The 23,181-nt window shown below is 44.7% G+C and overlaps 1 protein-coding gene across 3 annotated transcripts; it reads left to right on the top strand.

Annotated features, from left to right (window-relative positions):
• Positions 1 to 1,412: 1,412 nt before the first annotated feature.
• NEU3 (neuraminidase 3) lies at positions 1,413 to 19,845 on the top strand. Of its 3 annotated transcripts, XM_061204138.1 has the most exons (3): positions 1,413 to 1,688; positions 5,978 to 6,189; positions 14,832 to 19,845. In XM_061204138.1, the coding sequence occupies exons 1-3, from the start codon at positions 1,664 to 1,666 to the stop codon at positions 15,909 to 15,911; spliced, it is 1,317 nt and encodes a 438-aa protein (XP_061060121.1). In that variant the 5' UTR covers positions 1,413 to 1,663; the 3' UTR covers positions 15,912 to 19,845. The 3 variants fall into 3 exon arrangements, with proteins under 3 accessions (XP_061060121.1, XP_061060123.1, XP_061060120.1); XM_061204140.1 differs by lacking the exon at positions 5,978 to 6,189; XM_061204137.1 differs by lacking the exon at positions 1,413 to 1,688 and having other exon boundaries at positions 5,941 to 6,189.
• Positions 19,846 to 23,181: the final 3,336 nt, after the last annotated feature.

The following is a 23,181-nucleotide window of genomic DNA, read 5'->3' as shown; positions in this document are numbered from 1 at the left end:
ATGATAGTTCCAAGGCTGACCATAAAGGTAAAAAATTAGGCAGTGGCCTGATTCCTAGAAATCCCCACCCCTTCTCCCAAATAGCTGAATACTCCTCCCACTCATTAGCCTATGCAATTACCCACCTCTATAAAAACTGACAACCCCATACCCTGGTGCCTTTCTGACCTTCTGAGATGGCCCACACTCTGTCTGTGCAGTGTGTTTCTCTCTAAATAAATCCACTTCTTACCTCTGACTTTGTCTCTCACTGAATTCTTTCTGCGATGAGACATCAAGAACCTGAGCTTCATTAAGTCCTGAGACCCGGTGTGTGATCTCAGTTAAAAGACCGTGGGTTTAAGTCCCAATCTGGATTTTGGCTGGGTTCGAGTCCCGGCCGGTGGGTTCAAGTCCCAGTTGGAGTTACACGGTTTCAGCACTAGGCTATAGTTGTACTCACGGCTAAGATTGATTACAGCAATGTATTTAGTATGGACACACACTGGATCATAAGAGAAAAGGACTGCAGGCTGAGTCTGAAAGAATCCATGTATAGGCTTTCTTATGCTCTCCCCCTCTCATGAGAGATCACACTAAGCACACACTTTCCCCCAGCACAAATGCAGCATGTGTGCCATGTTTCTGTCTAGAGAACCCATTAGAGACTCAGCACCCACAGTTTTTATTGGCCACGTGGGCACTCTCTTCCCAAACATGTTTCAAAATTCCAGACTCTCAGAAGGAAAGCAGGTGTTTAACATAAACCGTAATGTGTTCAAATAGCCTGTGCACGGACTACTTTCATAAATTGGAATTCTACTATAGGAAGAGCTTTCCTTTCTCCCCTGTTTATAATATTTATTCAATTGTGCATATCAATGTGGACTTGTGGGTTTTTATCTTATTCAGAGGGTCGTAATCTAATACTATTATTTTCTCAAAAAATATATACACATGCACACACATACATATATAAAATAACACATATAAATATAATTTTTATTTTCTTAAGGGTGGGTTGCCCAATGCTCTGGATCTCTGGACCTTTTAGTTGAGTCCCCTCTGAGGCCCGGAACCTTCGCTCCACTCTCAAGCTGTCCAGGGAAGTTTTAAGCGTGATACTCATCAACAGACCGGCAACCAAGAGGTGGGAGCGTGGGAAAAGGGAACTGAAGACAGAGAGGAGCGGAATGGAGGGGTGAGGGGCGGAGCCAGGGAACTGCGCAGCCGTTGGAGGCGGTGGTGGTCGGGTGGTGGGAGAGGAAGGGGCAAATCCTAAGCCACGGCTGGGTCGGGACTGGGGGCCGGAGAGAGGACGGATGTCCCAGCCTGGGCCGCGAAGGGACGCGGCGGCGGAAGGAGAGGGGTGGGGCTTTGGCTGCAGTGGCCCGAGGGGGCGGGGCTAACTCCCCGCCGCAGCCAACGGCCTGTCCCAACAGCCAGCGGGCTGCGGCCTCCGCGCGTCCGGGACTGGCTTTCCTACCTGCTGTTCTCGGTGTCTTGGGTCTGTCAGTCCTGCTGCCGGCCTCTCGAGGTCTCTGTCGGCCTGCTTCTGTACTTTTCGTGGTTTGTGTCCGCGTCCGCAGTCCCTCTCCTGTCTCCCCAGCGTTGGTCATTCTCCCGGGCTTCAGTGTCCGAGACGTGAGGTCTTGACCCCGCGCCCAGACCTACCCCAAGAGAGATGGAGGAGCCGGGGTCCCGCGCAGGTGAGTGGGGCTGGGAGACTGGAGAGCCCCCCAAAACGTGGGGCGCTGTGACTCTGGGGACAGGTTTGGCAGCACTATCTGGGCTTAGGGAATCCAGTCTGCGGGGAATATTGGGTCAGACACCCCAGTTGGCTAGGGTCTCAGACAGAGCCAGAAAGTATTCTTGGCTGGGTCTGTTTTTGTTTTCCTTCGACAGAAGCCAAACTTATTTAGAGATGAAAGGGATCTGAGACTGGGAAAACCCTTCTTACTAAAGAGGGTCTGTGGGCAGCAGAGAGCCCTGAGCTGAAACTTAGGAGACCTGGGCCTTGGTCCGGGTTTTGTTACTGACTCATTGAGTGGCCTTAGAGGAGTTTATTCCCCTCTGTGGGCCTGAGTTTTCCCATGTGTACCATGCGAAGCGTTTGGACCACAGGATCTTCAAAGGCCTGACGTGTGACGGGTGCTCCTTAAGTATTAGTAGTTAGGAGTGAATAAAGAAAGGAGGCCTCCTTCCGGGGTTCACTGGAGGCTGCTTGCTGCTCTGGATTAATTGGAGTCTGTGGAATTACACCGTTCTTCAAGCTTGAGAAATAGGTGGTATTATCTCCATTACAAGTGAGGAAACTGAGGCTCAGAGGTAAATTTGACTTGCTAGTGTCAAAGCCAAGTCAGTCTTCAAAGTCCATGCTACACTATACTTTCTTCCAGTGAGAGAACAAGGAGGGCTTGATTGAAAGGTGATCATATAGAGCGGCAATTAATCACGTTGAGTTCTCTGCTAAAATGAACAACTCCAGAGCAGAACTATATCTGATTCTTCTCTATCCCTAGCTCCCGGTTTATGGTTTGTGCGAAACAGTTTGCGTATCAATGCCAGAGTCACCACCTGTGTTACCATTGTCATCAACATGATCAGCATAATTAATAAAAAGTAATGATAGGGACTCTAATTGTTATAGTGATAGCAAAGCCATAAGTGAAATTGTGAAGACATCTGAATTTATAATACTTTTACTTACATAGTGCTTTAAAGTTTATAAAACATTTTTGAGTGGTTCTTCATTCAGTCATCTTAGGTAGGTATTATTGTCATCCACATTTTATAAGCAAGGAAACCAAGACCTAGAGAGATTAACTGACTAGCACAAGGTCATGCAGTAAGAACTTGTGCTTCTCCTTACGTGCTCTCTTCCCTTCCTCTCCTTTTCTTTTTTCCTAGTCCTCCCTGCCCATTCCCATGCTTATTCTGTGCTTCATTCTTCTTACCACCCAGAGACATCCTGTTTTGGTGTTAACCAATAATCATGTGTTGGCTGATGATTAATAGTATTGATATTAACTTATATATCTTATAAGAGTTTAAAATATGACCTCTCCCAGAGGTGCAGAGGGATTTAAATACTTTTAAGAAGGGAAGTTGTAATTGTGGTTGTCATTATCATCATCATCATCCACAGGTTTCAAGGAGTAAAACTAGAATATGTAGTGATTGACAGTCTAAAAATAGTAACTGTCCTATATTGAGCTCATACTGTGTCATGGGCCCTGTAACAGACACTTAAACTTTTTAACTTAATTCTTTCACCCATTCTACTGAATCTTATAAATGAGGATCCAGAAGCATAGAGAAGTTAAATAACATGCCCAAGTTCATGCAGTCCTGGCCTGGTCCAGACCTTATGTTCTAAACCATTACACCAGCTTGGCCCAGGGACAGATCTTTACTTAGAAGAAAGCCTGACCCTCTGGCAGGAGAGCCTGAATTGGGGAGAGAGAGGTGTGCTCAAGTATGGTGTGAGGAATGGTGTGAGGAAGACAACTGAGAGCGCAGAATTGGAATGAGGGGAGGCTTTTCTTCCGGACTCAGGAGGCCACCTCCCCACCCCCTCAGATAGTGAGCTGTGATTCTTCTCGCTTTAGGTTAGGAACAAGTGAAATGAATTATTCATATGCTGAATGAGTTCATATGCTAAATAAATCATTCATATGCTGTCAATGACAAAGCTTGTCTTGATTGACACTATGAGGCTGCAGCCCAAAGCAGTGCAACTTTCCCCTTCAGTTCATTGCCCAGAAGGCTACCTGAGAGAGAGGTCTTAAGTGCATACTTGATCTTGGCATTCCTCTGCCAAAAACTGTTGTGGCTCCCTACCTGTGGGAATAAACACCTTAATAAGGTTTCAAAGCCTCTTAGGATTTGCACTCACCTGACCCCTTCAGTCCCACCTTTGCTCACAGCTTTTGCACTCCACTGTAGTCATACTGGATTACTGCGAGTCCCCACAGCTCACTGTGTTTTCTGTGACCTTTAGGCTTTTCACATCCACTCCCTCTGCCCTTCTCCTTTTCACCCTTCAGTTGGCTAACCCACTGTTCATCCTTTAAGATCCAGCCCACCCATTCATTCAGTCATTCAATGAATATTTGTCAAGTGCCTATGAATTACCAGGCAAGGTTCTAGGTGTAGAGGCATATCAGGGAATGAAACAGACATATCCCTGCCCTTCATGGAACTTCTATTCTGTGGGGTATATTAAATAAGTATAATATACAGGTGATGGTAAGTGGCATGGAGAATAGAGCAGGAAAAGGGGATAGAGAGGGGCAAGGAAGTTGTCAGGGAAGGCCTCACTGATTGGATGATGTTTGAATAGAGCTGAAGGAGGTGAGGGAGTGAGGTCTGTGCCTATCTGAATGTTCCAGGCCCAGAGTATAAGGATGTGAGACAGGAGATCCCATGGCTTATTACCGCTCCAAAACTCCACCACTGCTGCCTTCATCTGGACAGTTGCCCTTTTCTGTTTTCCTGCATGCTCTCATGTTGACCTCTAAAGTAGCACTTACTACATGATATTGTAATTGTCTATGTATATGTCTGTTTTGCTCACCTGGATGTGGGTTTCTTGAGGGCGGGGACCTCTGATTCCTTTCTGTCTCCTCAGCACCTACCTTATGGTCTAACTTTCTGAGTGGGCACTCAGAAATATTTATTAAATAAATGAGTTAGGCCTTATGGGCCTCATTCTTACAGCCTGATTATTTTTACAAATGATTTGGAAGACAGAGCTTGGATGACAGGTGGTGAGAGAAAATATAATAATTCTAAGCTTGGTTCTGTCTGTCTGACTGGATTCCCTTTTTGGGCCTCTGAGAAGTTGAACACCTGATTTTCTTTGAGAAATGTACCTAGAGATTTCCATTTTCAGCATTATGGCAGGCTAGCTAACCTGTAAAATGGTGGATAAATATAACAGTCTTTTATAGCTGAATTTACAAGAAAGTAAGAGAAATCCCCAGGCCTAAAAACCAAGAGTAAACTGAAAACTGGAGAAGTTAGCCCCTTTACCTGACCTCAGCTGCCCTAGATGTTTGCATGTCCCACTTACCTAGAAGCTTGGGCTTTAATATACCTGCTGTTACAGTGAATGAAACTATGGGCCCACCTGGGTTTGACTCTGGTTGGAAGTGAGATCCCCGCATGAAGCTAGATGCTTTGAAAATCTGTATCCTCTGATCAAGTGGAGTAGGAAAAAGAAATCTTACTACTGACAGAGATGACAAAGAAGATTGCCTCTTCTAGGCTCCAATAGAAGGGGAAAGTTTGCCTAGAGAATTCTTTTTTTTTTTTTTTTAATAAATAAATAAATTTATTAAAAAAAAACAAAACAGGACAAAGATTCCCATATAACTTTCATACAGACTTACCAATTTTTAACATTTTACCCCATTTGCTATATCATTTCCTCCCTGTCTCTGTCTCTCTCTATCTCTGTCCTTGTCTCTTCATGCATACATACATACATACGTACATACATACATACACACATACATAAATGTGTGTGTCTAATATTTCTTCAGAATCACTTGAGACCAATTTGCACACATCATCCCCATCTACCTGCCTGGAGAATTCTTAACCACAGGCATTCCCTCATATGGATTTGGGTTTATGTTTATATTACCTGAATGGCCTAAAAACTCCACGCCAAGAAATTGACATTAGAAACCATCCGGGCTGGTAATACCTCTGAATGCTCGGCAGAAGCACATACAGAATCTCTCTGGAGAGACACTTGACACAGGCTGCATAGGATTCCCAGAGTCTGGAGGATAGACTTGTTAAATGAGAGTGCCTATTGCATGCTTTGTACTGTTGAGATCATGATGTTACTTTTGTATAAAAAAATAAACATTTGAGTACATCTTTGCCTCCCAGTGGTCTCCAGAAATGGAATGATAGAGCAGAACTTGTATACAAGCCAGCATTTGAATGTGGACACACGTTTATCTGCCTCCTATCCTTGCAGAGGTCATGGAAGAAATGACATCGTGCTCCTTCAACAGCCCTCTGTTCCAGCAGGAGGACAAGAGAGGGATCACCTACCGGATCCCAGCCTTGCTCTATGTGCCCCCTACCCACACCTTCCTGGCCTTTGCAGAGAAGCGCTCCTCGAGCAGGGATGAGGATGCTCTCCACCTGGTGCTGAGGCGAGGGTTGAGGACTGGGCACTCAGTACAGGTGACTGCTTATCCCAGATCTGAGCCTGGGCCTCAGTTTCTACACTGCTCTGAGTATGTCAGAGTCTGTGTCTTTTCCCATCAGTGCAAGAAAAGCCTGTGTCAGAGCTGAGGAGGAAAAAAAGCAGTAACAGCAATGCTGTCAGTTACTGAGTACTTACTGTGTGCCAGGGGCACACTGAATCTCACAGCCATTCTGTGACGTAGGAACTATTGTCAGTCACATTTTACAGATGAGGAAACTGAGGCTCAGAGAGGTTGCTATTTGCTCAAGGTCATACAGCTATAATAAAGCAGTAAAAGCAGGCTTCAAACTCAGTCTCTGACTAGAGGCCTCCATGGTTTGTTCAGTTTGGCCAACATGTGGTGTGCTTTTCTTTTTCATTCATATTCTCTTTTATCCTCATAAGTCATCGAAAGAAGTAAGCATTGTTAATCCAGTTTTGCTGATGAGGGATCCTGGTGCTCCAACAGGTAGGTAGCTTGTTCAAGACCACAACTACCAGAAGATGTGGGGGAGGATGACAGCACCCATACTCCCGCTCCTCTTCCCGTTCCTGCTCTTCCTCTCCCCTATGCTTTATGTGAGGTAAATATTATGATGCCCGTTTTACAACAGGAAGCTGCAGCTCGGAAGTAAAGTGACTTGCCTTAGGCACACACCTAATAAGAGGCAGAAATGGGTTTGGTGCCCTTGTCCCTAAGTAGCGCATGTTTACTGTGTTTTTATGGGGGAGAGAATGGTTGCTGCCCTTGGGCCTATGAACTACAGGGTTACTTCAGATCCCATTTTTCTCATTGTTGCCTTTTATCTCTCAGAGATTGCTGAAGTGAGGATCAGGTGAGACAATGGATTTGAGAGTTACACACATACATATATTTTTTATAAGAGGTACTTTAATCCCTCTAACCTGCTCTGCTTTTCTACTCACAGAAACCTCACCATTAAAACTTCATGTCCATAGGGATGCCTTGTTTTGCTGTTACAGTGCAAATGCTATTCTGCTGAAGGTGGCCCTTGCCAGCAACCCCTGTCTTTGCTTTTGATGACTTACTCACATTTCCCTGCAGGGAAGTTTTTTACTTCAGGGAATTTCCATTCCCTGCTCTTACACCTTGTCACAAGTCTTTCTTGTGGCTTCCCAGGGTCAAACCTCTGCTTATACCCCGGGTGTCCTGTAGCCCAACTTGGAGTTCTAGCTCTTTTGTTTCCTCCAGGACAGGCAATGCCTGTGGTTATGTTGCCCTGCTTTCTGTCACAGACAGTTGGGCAGTTAAGCGTTTTTTATCAGACCATACCTGTTACATAACCTCACTTGCCCAGTAGTCACACACATTCACAAGTGTGTCCACTTTAACTCATTCTCTCTTCTCTTTATTTTATTCACATTAATTCTCTCATTTACTTAATTGTAGTATCTTAAAGTTAGAAGAATTATCAGCCCAACTTCTTTCCCAATATAGAAATCTTCTGTATTCCATTGGTAGCTACTAATAGCTTAGTGGTTAAGAGCCTGTCTTTGGAGTCAGGCAAGACCTATCATTTGTTGGCTGTGAACTTGAATACCTGACTCTTCTCTGTTTCATTGTCTGCAAAATATAATTAATAATAGCAATTACATAGTAGGAACTCAACATTAGTCATCTTCTATTAAGGGTCTACTTACACAACTCCTCAAATGAGGACCTTAATCCTGTAGCAACTGTTAACTTTTTCTTTTTTTGAATGAGACTATCTGTACTTCTCTATAATTACCCATTGGTCTTGTTCTGCCTTCTGTACATTATATAGGTAAAGTCCCTTTTCTGGAGAACTGCTTTTTGATGTATCTGAAAACGGTATTCACACCCTCTGAGTCTTCTATTTTTCGGGTTTAACAGCTTCAGTTCTTTTAGCAGCTGCTTAGACTACAGTCTTGATTTGGTTTCTCGTCCCTTGAAAACTGTGATTACTGTCCTTGGGACCTGGTGTGGGATGTCAGTGTCTTTTTTTCAAAGTATGGTACTCAGAATTGAACTTAGGACCGTAGGGATAGATTGACCAGCTCAGCAGTGAGGTGGCTATCCCATCTTGTATCCTTTTAATACAACCTAAGGTAAAGTGACATTTACTTTTTTTTAAAAAATAAATTTATTTATTTATTTATTTATTTTTGGCTGTGTTGGGTCTTTGTTGCTGCGCGCCGGCTTTCTCTAGTTGTGGTGAGCGGGGGAGCTACTCTTCGTTGTGATGTGTGGGCTTCTCATTGCGGTGGCTTCTCTTGTTGCGGAGCATGGGCTGTAGGCGCACAGGCTTCAGTAGTTGTGGCTCATGGGTTCTAGAGTGCAGGCTCAGTAGTTGTGGCACATGGGCTTAGTTGCTTCGTGGCATGTGGGATCTTCCTGGACCAGGGCTCGAACCCGTGTCCCCTGCATTGGCAGGCGGATTCTCAACCACTGCGCCACCAGGGAAGTCCGACATTTACTTTTTTGGTAGCTGCATAAACGTTAAGTAGATGGTCAACTAAAACCTCCAAGACTTTTTCACATTTTTTGTTCTTTTTAAAACAGTTTTAATTGTGGTAAAATACACCTAATGTAAAACTTTCCATCTTAACCATTTTAAGTGTACATTGCGGTATTGTTAACTGTATTACATTGTTATGCAACAGGTCTCTAGAACTTATTCATCAGTGCATGACTGTAACTTTATACTCATTGAACAACTCATTTCCCCCTCCCCAAGCCCCTAGAAATTACTATTGTACTTTGTTTCTATGAATTTGATTACTTTAGATACTTCATGTAAGTGGAATCGTGCAATATTTTGTCTTTTTGTGATTGGTTTATTTACTTAGTATAACATCCTCAAGGCCCATCCATGTCATAGCATTATGTCAGGATTTCCTTCTTATTGTATGTTAATCTATTTCATTTATCCATTTTGTTTATCCATTCATTCCTTTATCCATTTTGTTTATCCATTCATCAGTTGATGGACACTTAAGTTGCTCCCACCTTTTGGCTATTGTGAACATGGGTGTGCAAATGTCTCTTCAAGACTGTTCTTTCAGTTCTTTTGGATATAGACCTAGAAGTTGAATTGCTGGATCATGTGGTAATTCTATTGATATTTAAAATTTTTGAGGAACCTCCATACTGTTTTCCATAGTGACTGCACCATTTTGTATTTCTCCACATCCTCACCAACACTTACTTAGTTTTGTGGGGGGTTTTTGATAGTAGCCATCCTAATAGATATGAACTGATTTCATTATGATTTTGATTTGCATTCCTCTGATTATTAGCAGTGTTCAATATCTTTTCATATGCTTGTTGGCCATTACATTTGTTGTTCTTTAATCACGTTTCTCCATCTAAATTTTTAAGCCCAAGACTTGTTTTATCTCTGTCAAGCCTCAGCTTGTTTGTGTGCCATTGCATCCACCTGGTTGAGATCATTTGGCTTCTAACGCTTTCATGTTTTGTTCACATTTTTTTCCAGCTTCATGTCAACTTTATATTAGACATATCTGGCCCATTTCATTTTCTCCTCTCAGCTAGTAAGGATGGCTGAGCTTCTGACTTCCCAATGACTAGACTGCCCAATAATTTTTTTTTCTTTCTGTTCTTAAAGGGAGTATCTGTGTTAATGGATTTCTTATATCTTCCTGGATCCTGCTCAAGGTGTTGATCTGAGCAATCTTAACCATCCAAATGAGTTTGCAGCTGTTACTTCTCATCAGATCACATATTCAGTGCTATCCGTGAAGTGTTGGTTTCCCCACAGGCTGCTAAGGACACAGGGGTACTATCCCCAGGGTGACAATAGAAAATTAAATCTGCTCCCCAGACCCTCTTGTTGGCACTTGTAAGGGAGAGGAGGCACGTACTGGAGGAACGTGGAGAAGAGCCTCCATACGTTGTTTATAGAGTTTTGTTTCCATCTGAGAGCACTTCTGTGATCCTTCTTCCTTCCATCCCTTCTTCCTTCCTCCCACTTTCCTCCATTCCTCTCTCCCTCTGTCATCTTTCTTCCTTTCTCTTTCCCTTCCTTTTTTCTTCCCTTCAACATTTATTGAGCACCTACCAAGTACCAGGCATTAAGTCAGGGGATGTTGTGAAGGGAGGGGGATACAAAAGTTGATAGACTCTGACCCCTCTTTGGGAAGAATTTGCACAACCAAATTGTAGAGAGAAAACAAAGCTGTGCACAGATATAACTGTCCAAAACTCCCACCCAGAGTCCACAAAGTGTCACAAGGCAGGTTTATGCAGAGTGAGGTGTTTGCTTAGGAGTTCAAATGCAGCTGGGATCAGAGAAGCTGTCGTGCAGAGCATGGCATCTAAGCTGATACTTGAAATGGGTGTGTTAAAGATGAGCAGAATAGAAGGTGATTTCTCCCTGGATTTCCCATATCCAGACACGGTCTTTTCCTTCTCTGACATCCACAGTGCTTTCTTTATCTCCTCTCTCTGGTGGTGTCTTCGAGGCTCTGGAGTCAGCTCTGAGGGTGCCTTTTCTCTCCCTCTCGAGGCAAGCCTGGCTGCCCCTTCCTGCTGGTGGCCTTCTGAGTTTTGATTACCCAAGAGTCACAGGGAACTGAGGTCCCTGCCTCCATTGGTTTAAAATGCAGTCAGATCAGACAGCGATGTGGACTTCTCATGCATATAGTTTCCAGAGAGGAAGAAAACCATTTAAGAGGACTTAGGAAGCAATCTTGGGCCAATCTGGGAGAGCTTCGTGAAGGAAGGTGGGCTTCTGCCCAATAATTAAGTTGACTTTGGCACATAATGTTTGAAGTGTTTACAATGTACAAGGCACTCTGGTATAGAATGGGCTGCCCCAGAGATAGTGAGTTCCCTGTCCCTAGACCAGTTCAAGGAGAGACTGAATGGCCTTTATCCACAAGACTTAGAGGAGAATCTTCTGTAGGATGTAAGTTAGCACAAGGTCCTTATAACTCTGAGATTCTATGATCTGAGCTTTGCTTAATAATATGCTTTGCTCATTCATGCAGGAGTTAATTTTTTAAAATCTTATTTTTTGTTTTGGGTAGTTAATACTTTCATATTGCTGAAGAATAAAAACAGTGTAAAAAGGTATATACATCCCTTATAGGCAGTCACTATTGTTTCTTATGTATCCTTCTAGTGCTTCTTCATACAGAAACGAAGTACAAGTATATAGTCTTTTTTTTTTAATTTTTAAAAAAATTTTTAATTTATTTTTGGCTGCGTTGGGTCTTTGTTGCTGCGTGCAGGCTTTCTCTAGTTGCAGTGAGCGGGGGCTACTCTTCATTGCGGTGCGCAGACTTCTCATTGCGGTGGCTTCTTGTTGTAGAGCACAGGCTTTAGGCGCGCGGGCTTTGGTAGTTGTGGCATGCAGGCTCAGTAGTTGTGGCTCGCAGGCTCTAGAGTGCAGGCTCAGTAGTTGTGGCACACAGGCTTAGTTGCTCCGCGACACGTGGTATCTTCCTGGCCCAGGGCTCAAACCCATGTTCCCTGTGTTAGCAGGCGGATTCTTTTTTTTTTTTTTTAACCCCTTTCCAGACAGGATATGAGGCAACTGATCATAACACTGTACTTCCTGTGTTAATTTATAACATTGAAACTAAAGATGGAGTAACTTTAATATATTCTAAATATTACATCTTGAGAAGCCTTCACAGTGCCTTTTATGTTAAAGGTGCACAATATATGTTTTTTATATAAAAAATGAATGAAGTCAAACAACATGACCAATCTCAGTGAACTCTGTAACTCCACAGTTATGTTATGTAACTATTAGAGTTATTACATTGTGGTGGCAGGCGGATTCTTAACCGTTGCGCCACCAGAGAAGTCCAAGTATATAGTCTTAATACTACCTTAAAAATGTTTTTCATGTAAAGTGATAACAGATACAGAAAACATAAAACAACATAATTGTCAAATGCACAAAACATAAATGTCAGCTCTGTGAATTGACAAAGCCAACACTTGTGGACTCACACTCAGCTCAAGAAATAGAATATTCCAGCATCTCAGAAGCTTCTCTTATGCCCCCTCTCTTCTTCCCCAAAGGTAATTACTAGCCTGATTTATAGCTCTAGAGTTTTGCTTGGTTTTAATCTATGGATTCTTTATGTTTGGCTTCTTTTGTTCAGTATTCTTGAGGTTTATCCATATTGTTGTATACAGCTTTATTTGTTCATTTTCATTGTTACATAATTTTCCATTGTATGACTATACACAATGAATTGATCCGTTCTACTGCTGTTGGCGATTCAGATTAGTGATTATGTGTATAGACACTGCAGCTCTGAATATTCTGCACATGTTTTTCAGTACTATGTGCGTGCTTTTTGCTGGGTTGATATCTAGAAATGGCGTTACTGGATTATAGGGTATGTTTATATTCTACTTTTGTAGGTAATGCCAACCAGTTTTCTAGAGTGGTGGTTGTGAGGGCTGGTCTATCCAGTTTCACCTGCACTTCTGGGACTTAGCCCTTTAAGGTTCCAACTCAAAGCCTGGTGGGTTTACCAGGGCCTCTAATTTTTGTCCTACTAGCCCCATAGGGCTGTCAGATGAGTTGCTTGGTTTCTCAGCTTTTCAGTTACCTCTTTGAGAATTAGTAGAGATACCTGAGGGGAAAAGGTACTCAAAATACCAAGTCAGCTGCTCTGAATGAACTTTCAGTTCTTGGCCTATAAGAACTGAAAGTTCTTATAGGGGGGGAGGTGTCCTTTCTTTTTAAAAATATTTATTTTGCTCCTATCATGTGCTAGGCACTGGCAACACAAAATCAGAATAATTTGGTTTTTACCTTCAAAAGACTGATAATCTAGGAAGGGAGCCAGTCACATAAAAAATTACAGACATAGGAGGCAACCACAGCCAGGACAGTGGAGGCCAGGATAACAGAGGTTACTGAAGTCTGCAGAGAATCCAAAAACGTAATATTCTGCTCCCTCATTTTTTTTTTTTTTTAAATGCATTTATTTATTTATTTTTGGCTGAGCTGGGTCTTCGTTGCTGCGCGCAGGCCCTCTCCAGCCGCAGGCCCTCTCCAGCTGCGGCGAGCAGGAGCCACTCCCCGTCGCGGTGGGCAGACCTCTCACTGCGGCGGCCTCCGACTTGCGGAGCATGGGCTCCAGGCGCGCAAGCTTCAGCAGCCGTGGCAAACGGGCCCAGCTGCTCCGCGGCACATGGGATCCCCCCGGACCAGGGCTCGAACCCGTGCCCCCGGCACTGGCAGGCGGACTCTCAACCACTGTGCCACCAGGGAAGCCCACAGACATACCTCATTTTATTGCACTTCGCTTTACTGTGCTTCATAGATAATGCGTTTTTCACAAATTGAAGGTTTGTGGCAACTTTGCATCAAGCAGGTCGGCACCATTTTTCCAACAGCGTTTGCTCACTTTGAGTCTCTGTGTCACATATTGGTAATTCTTGCGGTATTTCAAACCCTCCACCAGCGGAAAGATTGTAACTTGCTGAATGGCGGTTAGCATTTTTTTAGCAATAAAGTATTTTTAAATTAAGGTATGTACATTGTTTATTTTTTTGACATAATGCTATTGCACACTTAATAGACTACAGCCTAGTGTAAATATAAATTTACCAAAAAAATCCGTGTGACTCACTTTATGGCGACATTGCGGTGATCTGGAACTGAGCCTCAAGTATCTCAAGTACCTCACGTATCTCCGAGGTGTGCCTGCACGATATATAATATGTGCTATGACTCTTCTGTGTGTACAAAGAGGAACAGGGCTTCCCTGGTGGTGCAGTGGTTGAGAATCCACCTGCCAATGCAGGGGACACGGGTTCGAGCCCTGGTCTGGGAAGATCCCACATGCCGCGGAGCAAGTGGGCCCGTGAGCCACAACTACTGAGCCTGCGCGCCTGGAGCCTGTGCTCCGCAACAAGAGAGGCCGCGATAGTGAGAGGTCCGCGCACTGCAATGAAGAGTGGCCCCCGCTCGCTGCAACTAGAGAAAGCCCTCGCACAGAAACGAAGACCCAACACAGCCATAAATAAATAAATAAATAAATGAATGAATGAATGAATGAATGAATGAGGAAGCCACCGATTATCTTTGGTAAGGGGGGGGGAGGGAGCCTCATGCAAGGTTTCATAAAGGAGGTGACTTTGAGTTGAGTTTTGGACGATGAATTGGGCATGTACACAAAGTGGAGAAGAGTGCTCCAGACAGAGGAGATAGCATGTACAATACCTAGCATTGCCTCTTTGCAGCTGATAAGTTAGCCTATAATATTTGAGAATTCAGTGAACACTTGGGCCTTCATGATTTTATAGATTTCAGTACCATTTATTTCTTATCTCTGAGAAGTATTCATGCTTTTTTAAAAAATATTTATTTATTTATTTATTTATTTATGGCTGCATCGGGTCTTAGCTGAGGCATGCAGGATCTTTTGTTGCGGGATCTTTCCATGCGGCATCTTTTGTTGTGGCGCACGGGTTTAGTTGCCCCGTGGCATGTGGGATCTTAGTTCCCCGACCAGGGATTGAACCCGCGTCTCCTGCATTGGAAGGCGGATTCTCAACCACTGGACCATCAGAGAAGTCCCCAGTATTAATGCTTTTAATGAACCTCATGTCTTCCTATTAGTCTTTCACTCCTGCTCTTTCTTCCTTCCCCTTGTCTAGTGGGAACCCCTGAAGCCACTGATGGAAGCCACGTTACCTGGGCATCGGACCATGAACCCCTGTCCTGTGTGGGAGCAGAAGAGTGGCCATGTGTACCTATTCTTCATCTGTGTGCGGGGCCGTGTCACTGAGCGTCAACAGATTGTGTCAGGCAGGAATGCTACCCGCCTCTGCTTCATCTGCAGTCAGGATGCTGGCTATTCATGGAGCGAGGTGAGGGACCTGACCGAGGAGGTCATTGGCCCAGAGGTGGAGAATTGGGCCACGTTTGCTGTGGGCCCAGGTCATGGCATCCAGCTGCAGTCGGGGAGGCTGATCATCCCTGCATACGCCTACTACATCCCTTACCGGTTCTTTTGCTTTCGGCTACCATATAAAGCCAGGCCTCATTCCCTGATGATCTATAGTGATGACCTAGGAGCCACATGGCACCATGGCAGGCTTATTAAGCCCATGGTGACAGTGGAGTGCGAAGTGGCAGAGGTAACTGGGAAGGCTGGCCACGCTGTGCTGTATTGCAGTGCCCGGACACCAAACAGGTGCCGGGCGGAGGCTCTCAGCACCGACCATGGTGAATGCTTTCAGAAACCAGCTCTGAGCCAACAGCTCTGTGAGCCCCCTCGTGGCTGCCAAGGCAGTGTGGTGAGTTTCCGGTCCCTGGAGATCCCAAATGGGTGCCAGCACCCTGCTGGCAAAGATGCTGCTACCATTCAGCAGAGCCATCTGCTGGACAGCTCACTGAGGCTAGAGCCAGAAGCTGGAACCCTGTCAGAATCATGGCTCTTGTACTCACACCCAACCAGTAAGAAACGGAGGGTCGACCTAGGCATCTACCTCAACCAGAGCCCGTTGGAGGCTGCCTGCTGGTCCCGCCCCTGGATCTTGCACTGCGGGCCCTGTGGCTACTCTGATTTGGCTGCTCTGGAGAAGGAGGGCTTGTTTGGGTGTTTGTTTGAATGTGGGACCAAGCGGGAGTGCGAGCAGATTGCCTTCCGCCTGTTTACAGACCGAGAGATCCTGAGCCACGTGCAAGGGGACTGCACCAGCCCTGGTAGGAACTCTGAGCCAACTCAAAACTAATTGGCTTAGGACCCAACTTTCCGTAGAAGGGCTACCATAGGAGGCAACCACAGCCGGGACAGTGGAGGCCAGGATAACAGAGGTTACTGAAGTCTGCAGAGAATCCAAAAACGTAATATTCTGCTCCCTACCTTTTTTCACTTCTCCAAAGAGCAAAATGAAAATTTTGCCATAGCTACTGCAGTCGAAAGGGCACTGAAGTGTGAGTTGAGAGACCATGATGTAGTCCTGGCTTTTCCACTGGCTTGCTTTGGAACCTTGGGCATGTCACCTGTACTCTCTGGGCCTCAGGTCTCCATCTGTAAAATGAGAGGATTGGGTCTGTGATTTCTCTTCTTCCCCTCCCTAGGAAAGGCAGAGTGCCTGCATGCTCCCTGATCAGCAAGTCCTGGCTGCATATAGGACTCTTATCTCAAAATGGAAGTCAGAGGACTCAGCTTTTCAGATGACTCACCACTCATCCAAGTATGAGGTTACAAGCAGGTGGCATGGCACAAAGGAAGATGTGGGTGGATTGTTTTGTTTTTAATAACAAAAACACACACTTCCTTCTAATCATGCTCAGAGCTCTACAGGCTCACTGTTCGAGAGGAATTGGGCAAAATAGTAGAATCATGAGGTCACTTACCTTCTCCAGCTTTGCAGCTCTGCTCAACCTTCCCTTATCCAGAAAGCATTATCTCCTAGGGAGAAAATGAGAAGCTCAATGTCAGTGGTCCTTGATGATGGTACTTATTGTTTCTGATGGCATGACGCCTATGAAAGATCAACTTGAAGTTCATTTATCAGGATAGTTCTTAATGGGAAATGGACATGGGTTAGGACTTTAAAGCATTGGACAAAACTTCCCACAGTCTCTGCCCTCAAGGAGTTCACAGTTTATGGGGCTAGAAGAGGGAGAAAAGTCAAGAAAATAAATGCAGCTGGTAGGGTAGTTTGTAGATGTTGGGCTCTAACTTGGGGTGATGGTAGCTCCTGATGTCATTATCTCAGTTGTGTCTTCATTGTGCCTGGAGTCATCTGCCCCAGAGCTTGCCCAGGCTGCTGGGTTTCTCAGTTTGTTTTTCTCAGAATGTTGTCCTGGCCCAGCCACTCCTTTACCCATGGAGAAGGTCTTCACCATTAGGAAGGTCTCCCAAAGGTCTGAATCAGGCGTATTTGTTCAGACCTACTGAAATCACTGTTGAGGAAGTAGGGATGCCTCTTTGTCTAACAGATTTGGGGCTGCACTTTGCCAGTGCTGGTTCTCTCAGACGAAAGCAGATGGTCGCTCTTACTTTTGATTGTTTCCCCCATAAGCCTGTTACTGTGACAGATATTCTATCATGAGAGATATCTTTTTTGTCCCTATTTTGGGCGGATAATGCCTTAAACAGGCATCAGGTAAATATATTTCGTGCTGAGTAATGACCCTGGAGAGCAAGTCTTAGTCATGGAACACAGCCTAGGAGGCTGGGGGTTGCAGTCATACCAGTCAGATGGTAGAGAGTCCTACAGGATGAAAGTAGAGATTAACTTCACCTACTTTAGCGTATGGCTTAAGCCCAGGGCTTAGAGGGGCTTTTAAAAATCCCCTTAGCCTCTCATACATTTGCTAAAGTTATCTTTCCAATACACAGTTATGATCATTCATTCACTCATTTATACATTTATCTAAATATTTCTATAATTGAGTGTCTAGGCATAATGTGAGATACTTTCTATTGCCATTCCCTGGTTGAAAATCATTTGTGGCTCCTAATTGCCTACTAAAGGGTGTTTACATTTAGCCTGGCATGTAGGACCTTCAGTTGTTGGGCGAAATAATGAATACTCATCTCTACTTCTTTATATTGAAGCCACTATCAGAGAAGGCCTCTGTCAAGTTGGCAAGTGGAGGGGATGGGGGTTTGGAAGTGGGCAGAGTCGGTGGTACAGGGAGGAACTGGGGAGGGGAGAGGACTGAAAGGGCAGTCCCCTCCTGACTAGTAGAAACCTCCTTGTTCAGCAAAGCTGTCATGGGCACCATACCCCAAATAGACAGGAATAGGGAAGGTGGCTAAGTTCTAAAACCAGAGTTAAAGGATGGAGAAAATGAGAATACGAAGACTTCTTTGGGGCCATCCAAGAAGGGAGTCAAAGAAGGGAGCTCAGTCACATGCCAGTGTGGACCACAGATGTCCAGATCTCATAAGAAGTCCATCCATCTCTAAATTGCCCTCCCCTTTCTCCTTCCCCTTTGCTTCATGTTTGCTTCTCCTTGGTGACTAGCAATGAAACTCTTAATAGGTGCAGGGGCTATGTGCATATTTCAGGAATAGCCAGAAAAGAGGATTGGGAACAGGGGTAATCCAGAATGAGGATTAGAGAGAGGAACAGAAGGGTGATGGCAGCTGTGGAGGAAAAGAACAACAGGTAGGAGTCCTGACACCTTTAGGAAGGGAGAGAAAGGGGTGCAGACATGAAGCCCAGGCTGGAGAGATGGTGTAGGTGGTGGCCGCTGTGAAGAAGAAATGACAACAGGCTGGAGCTAGTCCCCAAAATGTGTGGGAAGGGAAAGAGGCCCGCACAGGTTAGGCTGCAGACAAGTTCCGACCCAACCCTGTAACTTTAAGCTGTCTCTGTGCCAGGTGACCAACAGAAACAGCTGTAGGCACTCCAACTCTGTTAGTGTCAGTTACCCAAGGTCTTCAGGGCCCTGGGACCTATACCATGATACTGGTCCCCTAACTGAGCCCATTTCAGCCCCTGTCAGGTTGGGAGAATGGAAAAGATAGGGCAGGTGATGGCAGCTGTGAAGAAAAGAGGAAAGCAGACTGGAGGTCGCTAATCTAGCGCATGAAGAGAGGACTGTAGGCTGTGGTCCTTTGACCCCAGAGGCCCTCCTGGTTCACTCACTCCTAGGCTCCTAACCTTTACCATGGGCCCTTGTTATTTGGACCTGTTCCTCCTGGTCACCAGTCTCCCCTCAGATATCCACAGGATATCATGCAGCTGCATCCACAGATAAGATACCTTGCACCCTGCCCGTTGGGTAGCCCAAGGGACCCACAGAGGTCAGCCGGAGGCTGCACAATCCCCTCCCCGAGGCAGTAGGATTCATTACTTCCACTTTGGCCAGATTAGGCTGCTCAGTCTTCTCTGATAAGCTGTGAATTTTCCCCACTGCGTTATCCAGTGGCTGTTGTGTCATCCTTCCCTGTGCTGCCAGAGCACACGGCCTGAGCCTCTCTTTGGTCCTTATCACAGGCTGCCCTGTGTTATTGTCCGTGTTGCAACCTAGCCTAGGCCTCTGCTAGGCTGTGAACTCCTCGAGGGCCAAGTTTGTCTGACTCGTTTCTGCATCCTTTTTACCTTGAGTCGCAACGACTTATTTATAAATATATGATTTTTCTTTCATATTCAGAATTCCCTGAAAGTAAGGACTGTGTCTGATTCCTGTCTTTGTCCTCTGCACCCGGCACAGGGCCTGGCACAGAATAGACAGCAGTAAATTTACGCTGAATGAACAAAGAAGTCAAAGGCCCTTGGCCTTCTGGAGCTAATTGAGAGGCCAGGGCAAGTTTCCCCATGGGAGAAGCATGTTGCATCCCTCTGTTGCTTGCACTCTCAGCCTGCTGAACACTTGTCCTAAATGAGTCTTCTCTGTGGGAGCCTGTATCCAGGCCAGTCACAGTACTACCTGGGAATGAGCTGCTGTCTGGCTTGAGCTTGGTCCTGCCTGGATGTCCCAGGATCACAGCCCAAGTCTAAAGCCAAGCCTTGACCTGGGGTTCTCATTTCACTGGCATTTCCCCTCTGTCCCTGATTGGGTTTTCTGTAACTGTCACTCCTCCAGGGAGATGCTGGGGCTCAGCGTGTTTGAGCGTGCCTTGGTTCTGTGCTACCACGTGCCAGGAATGCTCTCTCTACTGTAAGAACTACCATGACTCTTTGAAACAAGGAAGATGAATAAAGAGCTTTATTCTGATGGCTACTGTTTTTGATTTTTGTTGCTTTTGTTAAAGAAACTGAGATGATTATCATCCTAATACTTATGTCTAGTTTGTAGCCAGCTTCTTTCAAAAAATGGATTTTGAAGCACTTTCTTGCTTTTCATAAGAACTTTTACTTTCAGAAAATCTTATTAATCATAATCCTTTGCATTTTTACACATTGTCATTTGAACATAGTTACCTACCGAGGGAAGCAGGGCAGAGATTAGCATGACTGGTTTGGTTGCATATTACATACTAGCTATTAAGTGGAGGAATTGGGATGCACAGAATCACCCCTGTCTGACACCAGCCCCATGCTGTCACTACACGTCTTTTTCTATTTTGAAAATAACCTTGAGGTTCTCAAATTGAAGCTGGAGAGTCCACAAATGTTTACCTCAGTGAAGTGGGGTGATAGCTTTAACTTAACTCATGATTTTTCCTTGACTGTTTGTTCCATTGAAATGCTCAATGCACTGGCTGAACTTCGACAAATGTTTCCACATAACTCAAGATCTATCAGTAGGTCAGTCTGCTCCTCTTAAAACAAATTGACTACTGACAAGCTTTCAAATGGACCTACCTTTCATCATAACACTGAGTTATATAAAGATGAAAGAATAAATGAAGTTCGGAGAACTAATTTACCTCCTAAAATTGTTTTACAAAGATTATTTATATAATCATTTTTTAAAAATCCAGTGATCTATTTTATTTTTGTGTGTTCTTTTAGATTGCTTAATGTCTGAAGGACCTCTGAGCTTGAGAGGAATATGCACTACTACATAAACTTTAGTGCTCAATTTATTAAACTCATATTCAATAAAACATTGGAAACCTCTTGAATATTGAAACAATGGCAAATTTGATTAAACTGGCTTAAACATAAATACCAGTTACAAATTTAGTGTAGTTGATCCTTTTGAACATTTCAAATAATAGCTAAAACATACATAAATCCAATGAGTATAAAACATATCCTTATACCAAAACAGAGTACGAAAGAGCTGATGCCGGGGCTTCCCTGGTGGTGCAGTGGTTGAGAATCTGCCTGCCAATGCAGGGGACACGGGTTCGAGTTCTGGTCTAGGAAGATCCCACATGCCGTGGAGCAACTAGACCCGTGAGCCACAGCTACTGAGCCTGTGCGTCTGGAGCCTGTGCTCCGCAACAAGAGAGGCCGCGATAGTGAGAGGCCCGCACACCGCGATGAAGAGTGGCCCCCGCTTGCCACAACTAGAGAAGGCCCTCGCACAGAAACGAAGACCCAACACAGCCAAAAATAAATAAATTAATTAATTAATTAATTAATTAAAGAAAAAAAAGCTGATACCATGGTTTTAACTTTGATACGTATTGTTATTACACCTTTTGGGAATTCTAACGTTCAAACCTCTCTAGAGTTTTAGTATCTTTAAGATTTTTTCCCCTACCTTCTTAGGGATTTAGTAATAGCAGATCCAAAGGAAAAAGAATACCATTTCAGATAAGCTCTCTTTTCTACCGGAAGCATTAAACTGAGAGCTTGGAGGCTTGGAAACACAGATAGCCACCTTCTCCTTGGCCGGTGGATGATGCAGCAGAAGCCTGAAAGAATTGGAGGCAGGCTGCAACGGTCCCGATGATATCCACTAGGGTCCTCCCTGTTATGGTAACCTATAACCCCCAACCATTGTTTGATTATTATTTTATTTCTTAAGCCAGTTTGGGCTGGATGTATACAGCTTGCAGCCAAAAGAATATACCCATACTCAGAGAAAATTTGATTAGTTGTTACTACAACCTGTTAGTCACTACCTGGAGGAGAAGTACAAGCCATGAGAAATTAACTTTCAGTATAGTCTACTAACGTTTGATTGACAGTATTACCAAAAGGGTACATTACCAGGAGAGACATTGGGATAGAATGGAGTAAAGACTGGATTAGGAGGAGCCAGGAGTCCAGGGTCTTTGTCTTTGGGTTGACACTGACTTGATGGGTGATTTTGTGTCAGCCACTGGCCCTCTTTGGGAACCCATTTATTCAGCTACAGCAGGAGCATGCTTCTAGCCCTGCCATTCACCAGGGAGTTGTGTGGATCTGATGACCTAGTGAGTCCTCAAAAGCGTTTGAGGAAATAGTGCAATTTCATGTAAATAGGGGATAAATGACCTTTCACCCATTGTTCTTCATTGGCAACACTGGACAGTAGAATGCTGAAAATGAGGGTGATAGATGGAGGGGAGGAAGGCAGGGCCCACTGAGGAGGGCACTCCAAGGCTGCACAGCCATCTTGCTTCATCTCCGTCACATCCTTAGCAAACCACAGGCCGCATAATTTTGCCCAACCTTGTGACTTTGCCCCAGACCTTTTGCTCCCTTACTAAGGAATGTCCCAGTCTGTATACAGAGGAGGGAAATCTCAACCCCAAGTAGGAAGGGACTTGATCTGAGTCATTGCTGTTCTCCTGTGCCCACCATAGGGTCAGGCATAGCACAGTACAGGAAAGAAGATGTGAGGGGAGTAACACTTATAAAGTGCCTACTGTGTGTTTTGAGTTATACATACATTCTCTCCTTTAATTCAACAATTAAATGAGATGTTCCAATGTCACACAACTGTAAGTGATGAAGTCAGATCTGATTCCAAACCTATATTTTTGTCACATGGCAAAGAGGCAGAACTGTGGGTGATGCTTACCTTGCAGGTTGATGTGAAGCAGAGATAGTGCCTCCTAAGTCCCTGGAACATGGTGGGTATTCAGCAGTTAGTAAGAGGCTGGTTGTGATGATCCCTGTAGTAATAAGGTTGCTACAGTGGCCTCTCAAACCAAAGGTCTTCCTCTTCTATTTCATCCAAGAGAAATGCATTAATTTCTCTCCTTGGGAGCCTAGATCTAGCTGGAAATTACTTTCCAGTACCCTCAACCTTCAGAGCAGCTGCCTTCCAAGACCCAGCATCATCCTAAACATAGATTTTGTTGTCATCAGCTAGGAATAGAATCAGAAATGAGAGCATAGTTTCCCTTGACGGGTAAACAGAACTTGATAGCAGGTGAAGCTGACTTAGTGCCAAGTGAGGTCAGGGCTTGCAGGCGCTCTGGGCAGGTCTCCAACTGAGCCACAAGTTGGAGATAGCAACACTGCCTCTGCCTTTCCCCACTGTGGGCCAGTCCCTGGGGCTGCACCAGTGCCAGGTCTGAGCCCATCACACCATGTGGGTGGACCTCCATACATTGTCTCTAATCCTCACAGCAACCAGGGAGGCAAGACATTGTCTCCTACCCACAGGCAAGGAAACTGAGTCTCGTAAAGGTTAAATGACTCGGGCAGT

Source organism: Eubalaena glacialis, chromosome 10 (genome assembly GCF_028564815.1).
Source record: "Eubalaena glacialis isolate mEubGla1 chromosome 10, mEubGla1.1.hap2.+ XY, whole genome shotgun sequence".
Lineage (NCBI taxonomy): Eukaryota > Metazoa > Chordata > Mammalia > Artiodactyla > Balaenidae > Eubalaena > Eubalaena glacialis.
This window is presented reverse-complemented; position numbering and strand designations above follow the sequence as displayed.